The sequence below is a fragment of the Pocillopora verrucosa genome, chromosome 1, assembly GCF_036669915.1.
Source record: "Pocillopora verrucosa isolate sample1 chromosome 1, ASM3666991v2, whole genome shotgun sequence".
Taxonomy (NCBI): Eukaryota; Metazoa; Cnidaria; class Anthozoa; order Scleractinia; family Pocilloporidae; genus Pocillopora; species Pocillopora verrucosa.
In genome coordinates, this window is record NC_089312.1 from 8,489,389 (window position 1) to 8,504,261 (window position 14,873).

Below are 14,873 nucleotides of genomic sequence, written 5' to 3' on the forward strand. Positions count from 1 at the left end.
CGGCTTACACGACAGTTACTGGTCAGCGTTTGCCATATTAGACCATGGCTTGCATAGAGTTGTGGGATACTTGCTTGCCGGAAGAGGTGTGATCATCATCCCACAGGAAAACAATATTTCACAGAGATTTTCTGCGATTCACAGAGCACAGACGAGAGACATTATGTCGTTCGAGAAAGGTTAGTTTATCTTGCATATTTTAGGATCGCATATGCTCTGATTTATGGTCTGTAGCCTTAGTTTATGCGAACAGTTTGTTTCAGCTTTCTTTGACAAACTCACTTTCGTGATCCTGTCATCTTTCTTGAACATGTACTAGCTATCGTTTTTCTTCCAGCGATACGGTATCTTTTGAGACCAAGCTTATTCTTGTCTTACAGGACGTATATTTTCTACCTTACCGAAAACTGTTAGAGGCGCTCCAACAGTTTTAAAAGGCGATCCAAAAGGAAAAAATTTCCTCTATACCAATGGTACCAGCGTGATAATTCGCGACATTGAGGTGGGTTTAATTTATTTCTGCAAGATTATTTTAGCTCGGAGCTTGTCATTCGCAAAGCAGGGGGCTGAAAACTCAAACATACTGAGCAAATTTCGAAATGCATCTTTTTATTCTCAGCTGCATGCGATATTATTTTCGGAATTTTCCTGCACACTCGATAATTTCCTGTAGACGTTGACTCATGTAAAATTCATGTATTTTAAATTTCTCACTCACTCTGAAAATTTTAAGTGACGTAAGGTACTGTATTTCATTCGAGAATGTGCTTAAATGTGAAATAACACCTTGAATGTGAAATTACTTTACATGGAGGTTGCATCTGATAAAGAAGATGTCGATAGTGTATTGGTGGACATAAACGGGCGGTTTGTCGATTATTTTAATAGTTTGAGTGAATTACAGCCAACATTGACCAAAAAAGGACATAACTGATCAACTATTTTTGTTTGCATAACTATTTCCATCTCCAACACTACCATTTCTAATTATGGAAGTCCTGTGGAAGCCAACTCGCTCATTGTAGATTTTTTTTGTATTATTTAACCAGATTTTATGGTAAAGTTACAAACCAAATTTTTTTCACTATAAAAATCCTCAAACGGTGTTATTTAGTATATACAAAGCAAGTGAATAGTGCAAAATGTTGTCATACGAGGGCTTAAGGCTGTCAAGGCTAGTACTATTCCCTTAGGAGCATCAAATGAGACAAAATCGTGCCTCAAGAGTTTAATTTCTTACCATTTTTTGGTATACTGAAAGAAATATATTTTTTGGTGTCTGGGGGTATATACTTAAACTATTAATCACCTCAGTTTCAGAGAATAATTGTTAATTATTGTATCATAATTCTAATGGTCCTGGACTCCCCCAGTTATTTTGAGTTTTGTTAACAGAAAACCAAAGGTAAAAAGCGTTGTACAATTACAATAAAATTGTAAAAGTTTACCTTTTTTGAATTACTCCTTTTCAAAGAGAATCACGAGAGACTGGTGACAGTAATTTGGCAAGCAACCAATCTGAAGGCAATCTCATCATAACAGATTCAAACATGGATAAATATTAATTGATTTACTTCATCTATTAATTAAATAGTAATTTTTTTAAATTTCTTTTTTTCCATTGATTCCTCTTTCACTGCTACTTCAGTCAAAGTACTAATAATAAGTTCATAAAAAAAACTTTTTTGGAGTCTATTAAAGTTTTTCGTTTGTTTGAGATGGAATTTAAGTTAAAACAATTTCTGAATTTATTTGCACTTTTTATTATTTACTTTCAATTGATAATTACAGGAAGTATGACAATGTGTCATTAACAGAGGGGAATGCAAATTAAAATGGTTTTAAATCATTTTGTCCTAAATTCAGGTTAAACTACAACATGTGTGTATGCATTCTTACAATGTAGGTTAAAACCTGAGGTAGAACCTTGGCTCAGTATTATGTCAGTCTGACTGAAGCATTGCTGTAATGAGATTTATGTAAAATGTACGGTACTTTGAAAACTCTGTGTTTCAGAAGGTGAAAGAGTGTGGGATATTGAATTTTACTTCATAAAGAATAATGTTACATACATCAGTTTATATTAGTCTACATTTGCAAAAAAGATTTAAAAGATATTAAACAAAAAGAAAAGAAAGGATAGAAAACAAACTAACAATTTATGAATTTAACCAATAATGTTTCAATGTATTGTTTCTTTTTTGTGCTCCTTTATTGCTTTCAAGATTTTTGTTAATTCTTCCCTCAAGCTGCTGCACATTTTCCTTGTAAAGTAATTATACATCATCTACCTCATGAGTCTGAGTATTCTCATTACCTGTTTGCTGGATAATGTATGGATATTATAGGGAGAAGTTACATAATAATCAATTTTGGGAGTTGAACAGTTAATGCTTTGGAACTTAACTCATGTTCAGAATCACAATTTAACCCTTTCACCCTCAGGGGTGATGAACATGAAACTTCTCCCTATAATTTCCTTACTTTATCCAGAAAACAACCAATAAGAATATTCAAACTTATCAGATAGAAGTTGTTACCTTGATCCAACACCAAATTCTCAAAACTAATTTACAAGGATGTGTAGCAGCGAGAGGAGAATTAACAATCAGATCTTGGGAGTTAAAGAGTTATTAAACATTTAGGGCTGGTTGTTTAAACAAAGTTTAGCTGTTGTTTAACCAAACTTCTTTCAAAGCCATCTTCAGTTTAGCCAAACCTCTTAATATCCAAACATTTATTTTTGGGAACATTGTCAAGAGGGCCAAAAATTATCTGTGGGAGGACATTTATTTGATGAAATCAACCCTCTTATAGAGATTAACTGAGGCCCACTGCTTGCTTAAAACTGTGGAGTTTAATGACCTCTTTCATTCAAGATGATATGTAGGAATGACCACTGACTAATATTTGATGAAATCAACCCTCTTATAGAGATTAACTGAGGCCCACTGCTTGCTTAAAACTGTGGAGTTTAATGACCTCTTTCATTCAAGATGATATGTAGGAATGACCATTGACTAATATTTGATTGTTTCCTGTCACAGAAACATTTTGATATTTATGAATTTTTGGTCAGATTCTTTGAAAATTTTATGCTCATTTCATATACTAAATAAATTACATTTGCAGAACCCTGACATTGCTGATATTTATACCCAACATGCCAAGGATACAACTGTAGCAGTATATGCACCCAGTGGATTTTACATTGCATCAGGAGGTAAAATATCCCCTGAGACCCATTGTGCCAAGTTCTTTCAAGGTTTTCCATTTTGTACCTAGAATGTAATTTTAACCCTTTCACTCCCAAGATCTTATGAGTCATTCTCTTTACTATCTGCCATACCATTCTCATAATGTTAGTTCAGGGAATTTAGTCTTAGATCAACCAATAATCTCCTAACTGATATTTTTCTTTATTCTCGTCACTAGTCTGTCTGGTATTGTATTGATACTGTAAGGAGAAATTCTGTCTTGATCACTCATGGGAGTGAAAGGATCAAAAGACTGTACCACCACGTTACTTTCTAATCCAATAATTTTCAAGTATGTACTGATATTCTGTAGAGATATACAGAATTTTTAAAATAAATCTGTCTTTTTGGAGTGCTATTTTTTTTTTTGGTCAATTAGCAAGTTGTATTCAGAAAGTAATGTTGCATCTTACAGTCCCAGACAGACAAAAATTAATGATATTTGGTGACCTTTTACTGCAAACTACAGTTTTAGGTAAGCTAATTCAAATTAACTCGCAATGTACAATGGGATACGTGATTGGTGGGAGACATGTTGGTCTAATGGTTAGTGTGTAAGACTTCAGACAAGAGGTCTGAGGTTAAGGCCTGGTTGCATCCATGTGTTGTGTTCTTAGGCAAAACACAATGCTCTCATAATGCTTCTCACCATCCAGGCCCCAGTTGTTTGAAGGTTGGATAAAACTATTCACTGGATAAATCTTTATCCAGTGAATAGCAAAGTATGTTTTGCTATCACTTATCTGCTGGATAGTGATTTATCTGTTGGATAGTGTTATCTGGCATTTATACTACTGGGCCCTGGAGTATGAATGGGTACTGGTGAATTTGTCAAGGAAGCTAGTGTGGTGAAATACTGGATGGTAACCTTGCAATAGACCAGCATCCCATTCAGGGGGGAGGAGTGACTCCTAGTTACTTAATGCTAAGGAGATTGGAGTAAGCTCTGGCTTGGTAGCCACTTGGCTTGGGTACAGTTATGGTTAAACAAGTATTGTTCCAGTCATTGTAGTAAATACAGCACCATCAGTGTTGTCATTTGCAGCCACACATTCTTTCCTTCTGGCCATTCATTTCAGTGGCAAACAATAGAACTGAGGTACACATCAGGTGAAGTGCACAAGTGTATAACTTAACAACATGACCTTGTCTCTTTATAGTCTATAAATTCTTTTTTTTTTTTTTTTAAGATGTCTCTGGAAAACTCAGAATCTGGGACACCACACAGGCAGAGCATATACTGAAATATGAATACCAGTCTTTGAGTGGTGCTATTAAAGATATTGCATGGTCTGAGGACAGTAAGAGGATTGTTGTTGTTGGAGCAGGCAGGGAAAAGTAAGCTGTCATCCTCATTTCTTTTTAACAACTGCATCACTATGTGGAGGTTGGGTGCTTCAAACATCCAGGAGCTTCCACTGTTGGCAGCCAGCTCCCAGGCAACCCAGCCATGAACCCACATGCAGGAAAGGGAAACAGGCACCCATCACACTGAATAAACAGTGGAAAGAGGGAGGGAAGGGTGGGGAAAACTGCCACTCCTCCAAATGCTTCAAGTTCATGCTCAATGCACATGCAAGAACACCTCAAATGAAGAGCACATGGAATTCCGACACATGCACATATGCAAAAAAACTGCTGACTACTAGAGAGCACTGATGCTCTTTGTTGTTACAGTAGCTCCATTAAATTGCATTTATCTGCATATAAAAACCCTGTCCAAATAATTTTCTGTTTGTCTGTTAGTCTCTGCGTTAGTCACAGTTTTTATTTTATATTTAGAGTAGCTCTATATCAGGAAAGACAAATGGCCTATTCAATGACTGATAGATTCCTTTACCGATATGCCAGTTTTGAGCCAGTGGCCTGCACAAGTAACAGTGTGTCATTAATTTGCTGGAATATTACTTTGCTTTTAGATTTGCTAATGTGTTCCTATGGGATAGTGGGTCTTCGGTGGGTCAAATCACAGGACACTCCAAGGATATAAACGCAGTGGATTACAAACCCACTCGTCCATTCCGCATCTGTACTGCAAGTGAAGATTCTGATGTTGGCTTTTTTGAGGGACCACCCTTTAAATATCATCATGCTAACAAGGTTGGTAACACTGACATTAATTTATTTGTTTATCAAATTCTATTCAATTTTATTGATTTGATTGATATTCATAAAGATCCTCTACATTAAAAATGTTCATTTATCACATGTATGTATGATTCTGATATTTTTTAATTTCCAATTCTTGGATAAGTTGCTTTTATTCTCAACCCAAAATTAAACTGGAAGGGACATAAGCATTTAGTGGACTATCATTAGTATTCAACATTCTGTTATTGAAATACACTCTTGAGCCCTAACAAGAGGAGCTGGATTGACCCATGGAAATTTTTTGTCAGACTTACTACAGCAAGTATCTTTTTGCCATTGAGTATACATGAACTGAAGAGAATCACATTTCATTCTTGTAAAGTACAATTGTTCCAAACATATATTCATTAAGCACCAACTGTTTTGGCTTTTTCTGTAAATGAATGAGATTAATCAAATTATTTGCACAGGTTGACTAACTGCACCCAATCTCCGAGGTCTTGATTGCCTACTCAGATCTCAAAAAAACCATTGAAAGTAGATTTCACAAGTTTGGGAAACTCTTCTTTTTTAAACACATTTTTTTTCCAAAAGTTTTTACAGCAGTGGATTTATGGTTTTTACAGGAATGGTGCATTACTTCAAACAGGTTTGTTTTAGGACAGGCACTATGACAATGGATAGTCCATTGTTTCCTTTCCTTTTTTCATTTAAACAGAGCCACACTAACTTTGTGAACTGTGTAAAGTACTCTCCAAATGGTGAACATTTTGTGTCTGGTGGTGCAGATGGCATGGTATGTCTGTTTTGTGCTCTTGAAATAGGAAAGTGTTTAATACAACCATGTGACTATGTAAAAATGCTTTACAACAAGTTAAAAGAAAAAATTGGTGTACTGTAAGTGGAATTGTAACTCTATGACTGTATATTACAGTATGTGAAACTAGCAAAGTGCTTCTGAGCCAACTGAGCTATCAATTCATGACGATCATGTTAGTAATGTATATACCCTTGAAAGATGAGGAGATTTAAGATTTAGCAAATTTATGGTAATATGCCTCAATTTTGCTTGTGCAACTAGAGTACGTATGGTTGTACTTTAAAATTGTACTGTATCTCATAGGAAAGAATTATGAACACTTTGGAATCTTCCCACTATTAATTTTTTTATTATTTTGTCATATTTATTTCCCTTGGTCATTATCATAATCTGAAATGAAAGAAAATTAAAATGAAGCTGTCTTGAAAATTGTTTGAAATGAGGAAAGAATTAACACAGCAATTTATGCAGCAATACATGTAATTCTGTGAACATAGCTTGGTTTGTTTTTATGCTGAACTCTTTATTCTGATTAATATTGATATTGTTGTTGTCTTTTTTTAGATTTTTCTTTATAATGGTAAGAGTGGAGAGGAAATTTGTGCCTTGGGTGGAGGAAAAGCTCACAAAGGGGGTGTGTATGGGGTGAGTAGTTTACTGAGAGTGCAAGACTTTTCCTAGTCTCATCCTGCAGTTATGAAAATTTTCCTTGATAGTGTAATTGCTTGAAGTCGACAAGTGGTGTTGCTGGATACATATCTTATTTCCTTGAATAAGCATCCATGCTCCTCCCCTAAAATAGCACCCGCCCCCTTGGCCATAATTTCCAACAACAAGTGCTCCCTCAAATAGCTGCTTTTCCCTCCTCCTTCCTCCCCCCTCCCCCCTCCCCCCTCCCCCCTCCCCCCCTCCCCCCCTGCACCTCCTCCCTCAATTTCTTAGATAGTGGGGATTCATGGAACTTCTGTTTCTGTTGCCACTTTATTTATACCTTTTTGAGTTTCAAATTCATTGGAATCAGTGCGTAGGAGAATAGTTTCTTTTCCCTTCCAGGTATTTCTATCTCCATGTGCTTGCAGAGTTCCTTTATGTGTTATTTAACAATAGTCTGATGATTATTTTGCATATTACTGATTGCTTTTTAAAACCCTTTATGCCCTACAATCAGAAGGCAGTAAGGTGTTGACAATCAAAAGCTTACTTAGTTTGTGATCATTTCCTTTATTCTTGTGACCTTAATGTGGTACTAACATGTAAGTGTGATATTGTAAGGAGAAAGAAGGTGCTAGTAACTCTTAGGGGTTAAAGGGCTGATGATCATCTGAATGGTTTTCTAAGTGACCTGAGACTTGTCTATCCTGATGAGGTGGAGGACACCTTGAAACACTCCTCTTCTCTCTTTTTGTAGCATTGTTTAATCCTTACTGGATGCAAATTACAGTGTACTAACAATAATTTGTCTTGACTGTCATAGGTATCATGGAGTCCAGACAGCAACTTTGTTCTCAGTGCCTCAGCAGACAAGACTGCAAAAATATGGGACATAGCTGCTAACACTGCTTCTGTGTAAGAAATTCTAAAGCAGTTCCCCCCACAGTTATGTGCATAGTAGATCCATCAAATTTTGTTTGCTAGTGAAAAATGCAAATTTGTATATTAGGTAACAACATGATTATGAGTGCAATTTGGTGTCAGTAAGCATGCGTATATTTTTAAGAGACTACAAAATTTTACAAACCCGTAGGGCAAGTGAAATTTTTTAGTCTTTGAAAAATTTACAAGTGCATATTTACACACACATTATTACTTGTTAATGATTTACATGAAAAACATCAGAGAAAGTCAAAGATGGATGAAATTTTGGCAGCGCACACTATTTGTAATTTGCAATTGTGTTACAACTTTGCATTCGTGTTACATGAAAAATGTTCTCGTTGTTAGCCAATCAGACATGCATTATCTTTTCTTGTATATTATTAGTATAGTCTGTGATAATATCTTCTTGCTCAAGAGTACTTATTCTCCATGAATAATATACATACCCTTGAAAAAGCAAGGATGTTGAAATTTGAAGTTGACCCTCACCCTCCAGTCCAGTCTTAATTATTTCCCAGAAGTGATGGAAAAAGTAGATTAAAATTCCGCTGTTTTGGCTTTAAACGTGTCTCATTATTAACCAAAAATTTTTAATGTGACCCTTGAAGAGGAGAAAAATTTGGTTTAGATTGGAATCACCATTTCAGTTAAAAAATAAAAAAAATTGGTTCAGATTGGAATCACCATTTTTGATTTGTTTGTCTTCTGTTAGTGAGTTTACATTTGGCACAGACCTTGAACACCAACAACTTGGCTGCTTGTGGCAGGGAGATTACCTCCTTACTGTTGCTCTCACTGGAAATATCAACTATTTGGATAAGAACAATCCTTCCTCCCCAAGCAGAATTATTAAGGTATGCAGTTTACATGTGTAAACCACTGAGAGTACCCTCTCACACCTACAGTTAGCAATTATTGGATGAGGTTGAGCACGGTATCATGAATTATCAATGCCGAGGTCTGTGTTATCTTCCGAAGCCTTCGGTTTTGGCAGATACCACAGACGCAAAGTTTCATTGATAATTTATGATATCATGCGAAATCCGAATTCATTAATTGTTTTATTAACCTTTTTTAAACATTCTGCAAAAGAAGACACTTCTCTCTGAGATTTCAGAAGTTTGAGAACACTACACAGCCGAGGGGCTTGGTAACTGGGAAAACTTTGAACTTGAAATGATAACCCAATATCTGCTGCAATTATTGGGTATATATATATATATATATATATTATCATGTCAACTTTACACGCTATTGTAAATTGACTGTATGCTCGCGGCCTATCAGAGGGTCATAGTAAGACTAATGTGTAATTATTTCACTTGTGTGTACCACCGCTTTACATGCATATGTAGTCTGTTTTGTTTCCAAAAGGTTACGCAATAGTTAAGCAATGATTTAACCCTTAAACTCTCACGATCCAACTGGTCGTTCTCGCTGCCTACTGTCACACATTTCCGTGTAGATTAGACTGGAGAATTCATTTTAAATCAAGATAACACTCTGTACAGTCAATTTTCATTGTTGCGGACAGCCTCGGGGGGAGATCTAGTGTCCGCAATAACGAGACTCCGTAATAGCGGAGTACGAGAGAAAATAAATCGGTTCGGTATATAAGCAACCAAACGGAAAAAAAAACCGGCCACAAGCAGGAAATTTTCATGTTCGCACCCAATTGAAGAATGGTTTCTTTATTTTCCTCTCTCGTGATGTCGCTTTTTATTATGTGATTCAGGATTTTGAACGAAGTGTCCGCTATAGTGAGAGAAAAAAACAAGGGAAATGTCGCGCTGGGGGGCCTGCAAGTGTCCACATTTCCGTAATAGCGACTGAGTCCGTAATAACGGGAGTTTATTTCAGTCACATGCCGGGGTGTCTGTAATAGCGTGGTGTCCGCCGGGCGACGGTCCACTGAAGCTGGAAAGTGATTCTGTTCTCATGACCTGATTGCAAAGTAGTACAATGGAAGTGTGATGAGAAGTTACTACTTAATTACTTGTAGAAGTTCGAGGGTAGATAGCGAGCGAAAAAGATAGGATTGAGACTTAGTGTGGTCCTGCTGTGTTGAGGTGAATTTCAAGTATTGAACCTTCGACTAACTTGCAACTCTTAACGCAGTAACTCTCAAAAGTGATTAGCATATAACTTCTCCCTAGAATATCCTTACATTATTCAGCAAGTAGGTAATGAGAATACTCGAACCTATTCGGTAGGAGTTGTTATCTTGTTTTAACACCAAACTCTTGTAACTGATTTACAACGCGTTGTGTAGCAGCTGGAGGAGAGAAATTAAAAATCAAATCTTGGGCTTTTAAGGGTTAAATTGAGTGCATTTGGAAATTGTGTGATTGAGATGACAGGTTTTATATGCAGAGCTGTCATTTAAATGTTCCCGTTTTGATTTTTGTCTTGATACTTCATCTTTACTGCTTTTCCAATCAGGGCCACAACAAGAACATTTTGTCCGTTGCTTCTTCTGAAGATGGCTCTACTCTGTACACTGGAAGTTTCGACTCACGAATTTGTATCCTCTCAAGTACAATGTCTTATGCATTCACAAAACATGTGAAATTCTTGGAGTCCTTCAAGCTTCATCTACATGTATGAGTTTCTGTGTAGAAAGATACTAGGTTACTTTAAGGAGGTCGTGTAACTGCCAACAAACTTTGTTTTGTGGAGCTCGTTGCCCCTTTAAATGCTTTTTTTGCCCTTACACAAGGCAGAGTTTCGTGGCTTTACTTGATTCTCATCCGCAGGTTAAAATAAATGTATCTCACGAGAAGTTGTGGTGTACCTCTGTTGTAAAACTTAACACGCTTCAGGTCAATGGGATGTGAAATCTGGAAATGCTGAGACATTCAAAGGCAAAGGTCACACAAATCAAATATCAGACATGGTTTTGTGTGCAGATAAGTTAGCCACCTGCAGTATGGACGACACCGTCAGATTCACGTCCCTGAAGACTCTGGAATATGGGTTAGTGGAGTAACACCTCATGTAATGATGCAAGCCCATTGTTAAGGCTCTAAAAAGCCTCTGTAGGTTGATAAATTCCCACGGCTTCCAGACAGAAGATGATCGGAGAGAGAAGGAGAGGGGGAATGGGGCAAAGTGAGAGGCATAATATCAGTCGATTTTTTTTCCATTTGTCCAGTCGTCCAGCTTTGGTGCATAGTTTTTAAAGAATGAATTTCGCTGATTTTAAAAAACACTTCATCCTTTAAAACAGAAACCAAGACTGTTTTGGCTTACAAATGCAATTGCGTTTTGTGCTGAAACGCTACAGTAGTTAGCCCGAGTCCATTAACAGTACTACGGTGTAACAATTTCCTCAGCGAATTCACGGCATTATTATTTTGTCCCGTGTTTTAATTTAGGGGTGGAGGAAGGATGTGTTGGTTATAAGATAAGGGGGCTAACATGAATCTTCAAGCTCAAATATTGAAATCAATCAGATGGAAAGCAGGTCACAGGGCACCCAGGGACACTATAAAGAAACTGCATTTAACCTCCTAACTCGTAAATCAAATTTGTAATTCTACTTACTGTCAGCTACACAATTCTTATAATGTTAGTGCAGACAATTTAGTATTAGATTAATTAACTATCCCCAAATTGATATTTTTCTTTATTCTCATCACTTATCTGGTTGAAACTGTACTGATATTGTAAGGATAATTTTCTCTTGGTAACTGACGGGAGTTAAAGGGTTAAACATCATTGCTGCGTTTCAATTTATTTTGATTTTTTACTGATTTTTTGTATTTTTCCCGTCAGGTCTGAAAGTACAGGAATGCAAAGTCAGCCGAACGGCCTCGACTGTGGGAAAGATGGTCTCACTGTTGTGGCTTGTTTAAAAGAGGTAAGTTTAAAACAGAATTGTTGCAGCTAACCCGAGGTTGTTTGTGTTGCATTACCTTACCTCGCTCTCGCACTAACTAAAACCCAGTGCGACTTCATTACCCTTGTGTTGCTGCGCTCTTATGTTAAAAATTAAACTGTTTTCTAACAATGTTTACCTTGGTCTGATTGGTCAGTGCAATTACTTTGCGTTTGGTTTGAGCAGTTCCCCCTGTTTGGCGAAGTCCTTCGTGCGAGCAAGAGCCAATTGATATAAAACAAACAAACAAACAAAAAAACAAACAAAAGATGATGTTAACGCGCCGTGCGAAACTGTGGGAGGGAGTCATGCAAACATCAATTTTGATTTTCGCTGCTTTTTTTTTTTTTTTTTGAAAGAACTGATCGTAGTTTACGAACCTTTTGATGGCAACGTTGTTTTCATGGGGTCCTAGCAAACAGTTTTGCGATGCTTATTGCTCCACAAATGCATTAATTTCATAGTCCTTCCACTTACTATCTAAGGTTTCCTTCTAACAGATTGCAGTGTTACGAGATGGAAACGTTGTGCATTCTCATCCTGTGGACTATGAACCTCAGTGCGTTGCTATCCACCCTGGGCAGACAGAGGTTGCAGTAGGAGGAAAAACGGTACGGCTTAGTCGTGGAGTAACGTGTTTGGATGCCATTCTGAACGCGCAGCGAGGCTTCAAAAACAAAATTTTACATACTCGCTATTTGGGGACCAAAGTCATAAAATGGCTATAGTTTTTGGAGGGTCACCCCGGCGATATCTCAGTGATTAGTACCTTGCAATTGTTTTTCCATGTGCGAGCGGTAATCAGGCGTCACAGTATAGGTGATCAAGGTGCACTGTGCAATACACTTTACTTTGAAATAGAAGAAAGCGAAATTTAAAAATGGCTCAAAAACCCAGAAGGTAAGAGGCAAGAGAACAGTGAAAACAACCCTAATGGATATTTACTATTTGTTAAAGTGATATTAATATCCCTTTTCACTTGTTTTACTAGAACGAAATTCATATTTACACTTTGGACAAAAATACTCTGGTCACCAAGACGAGCTGTTCTCGGTCATCAGCGGTTAATGTAGTGAGTGACTTGGTGTACTCTCCAGATGGTGCTTACCTGGCTGTGGGCGATGATAACCGCAGAGTATCTGTATTTGACTCTGCTGATTATAAGGTATGACACAAGTGTATGGCACACATGCAGCTGATAGCCAGTCTTTGAGAGGCTCCCCCTACCCTTCCCCTCTCCCCCCCTTTCCCCACTCCCTCCCTTTCCCCACTCCCTCCCTTGCCCACCCCCTATTTAGCCTTTGGTTTCCCAGGAACTTAAACAGCTATTGACTAAATTTATCGTTTATTTCATTATTTTGAAGTTGAAGTTTGAGTTGACTGGATCTCAAGCTCGCGTAACTTGTGTAGCGTGGGCACCTGACTCACGGCATCTTGCCTGTGGTGGACTGGACACCAACTTGTTCATTTACGACTTAGAAAAGACCAATGCGAAGATTGAAATAAAACGTAAGCCTAGATTTCTCTAGTAACTGTTTTAATGTTCTATTTTGTAGCCTGTTCAATAGCTTTGAAAGTTTGTATTTAAGATATGTGACCCTTCACGATGACGCAAGAAAAAAGGTGACACGTCAATTTACAGAGCATGCTCATAGTATTTTTTTGATGCCGTTTCAGGTGCTCATCCTCAAGGCATCATTTCGCGAGTTACGTGGTTGGATAATAACACACTGGCCAGTGTGGGCTTTGACTGCTGCATCCGTTTCTGGAACATAACTTACTAGATTAATTCCCACCCATCCCTCCCTCGTTTATGTTTCAATTTGTCAGCTTTGTGACTAAAGTAAACCGTAAACACTTCTTCCAGCAAACAAGTGCCATTTTGCGCCAACATTTTTTACAATGCACTTAACTATGTCTGATTATAGGAAAAAATAAGGATTCTGTTTGTTTACATTAAACTGAAGCGTGTAATGTGAATATAAAGAGTTAATATCAAAACTTTAATTTTCACCAAGTTACTTGTATCTGCTTTTCCTTTTCGTATTTCGTCGGCAGAAAAGCAGATGACATCCTCAAATAGAGCTTAGGCTGCTGAAAACTAAAATAATTAACGGGATGGGGGTAATTTTTTGGTGGCTTCACTTTCATCTGGTCAAGTGCAGAATGAAAATGTGTCCGCAAAGATGGCGTGTTATTTGCTCTCGCGAGCCAAGTGTTCATTATAGATGTGAGGATCTGTTTTCTAGGTCACTTGAGAAACTAATTTACCCAACATCAGCAATGTTCCGAACAAACTTCATTTGATTTGAATTTCAAGGCCAGTTTTGGGACGTAGGGATGGGAACTTTAGTTAAGAGTAGAGATACTTCGCAGTGTTCAGATGTTTTCACATTTGTAACTTTGTAAAACTACCCGTTAAAGACGGTGTTTTGATAATCATTTGATTAATAAAAGAAATGCTATTGAGGTTATATTATACGTTATTTTGCTGTAAGTTCTAAGGAAGCAAAATAGGCCCAGCCAAGAAAAAAGATTCGTAGATACTTTTTACGGACTGGGTTCGAGATTTCTGTCTCAGTTAACACGCAGTACCCTAACATCAGTATAGGCACGTTCTCCGCACTGTACACTTTTTTTAAGTTACATCTAAGGAGAATTTGTTTAACACTCCAGAGCTTCTTTAGTTGATGAACATTTTTTTGTCCTCGTAATCTTACTTAGTGATTCAGGGCTGATATTGCATGGAAAAACTGACCAATAGATTGGTGGTTACATTCAAGGGAGAGATATTAATAGTTATGAAATGAAAACAAGGATGTTATGAAGCCAGACAGACGGTATTGGTTTCAGACTCTCGCTTTTATTCCTTAGATTGAGGTTATTAAAAATTCTTCCTTATCTGTTAAAGATAAGGTTTCGAGCTCATAACGTTACCGAGGTTTTCGAGAAAAGACAGGTTTGTTAATCCGGGTTCAATTTTAAAGCGGTCCTTCCTTGAAGTTCACAGGTCCATGGCTTTTTCCTCTTCTTCTCCCGTCCCTATCTATAGCTCGTTAAACCGTAAGAGTGATTGGCTTCTAATTTCTCCCAACAGCATCACCCTTGAATCAATTTCAAAGGTCATGAGAATGAAGGAAATGATCATCAATTTAACAAACTCCTGATTGTCAAATAAACTCTCCTCGTCAGTACTATCGGAAATGTAAAGAAAACAGTGTGTAGAGTA

At 37.3% G+C, this 14,873-nt stretch overlaps 1 protein-coding gene across 1 annotated transcript; it reads left to right on the forward strand.

The window, feature by feature from the left end:
* Positions 1-49: 49 nt before the first annotated feature.
* LOC131799021 (WD repeat-containing protein 1-B-like) lies at positions 50-14,118 on the forward strand. The gene is made up of 16 exons (XM_059116683.2): positions 50-179; positions 381-502; positions 3,133-3,223; positions 4,448-4,595; positions 5,177-5,357; positions 6,067-6,144; positions 6,733-6,813; positions 7,643-7,734; positions 8,477-8,618; positions 10,207-10,288; positions 10,587-10,740; positions 11,542-11,626; positions 12,145-12,255; positions 12,636-12,809; positions 13,009-13,153; positions 13,322-14,118. The coding sequence occupies exons 1-16, from the start codon at positions 164-166 to the stop codon at positions 13,426-13,428; spliced, it is 1,809 nt and encodes a 602-aa protein (XP_058972666.2). The 5' UTR covers positions 50-163; the 3' UTR covers positions 13,429-14,118.
* Positions 14,119-14,873: the final 755 nt, after the last annotated feature.

Excerpts from the sequence above, each read along its gene's own strand:
- LOC131799021 (XM_059116683.2), top strand. Across the intron at positions 8,619-10,206 it reads CCCCAAGCAGAATTATTAAG|GGCCACAACAAGAACATTTT; the intron begins GTATGCAGTTTA and ends TTTTCCAATCAG. Across the intron at positions 10,289-10,586 it reads AAGTTTCGACTCACGAATTT|GTCAATGGGATGTGAAATCT; the intron begins GTATCCTCTCAA and ends AACACGCTTCAG.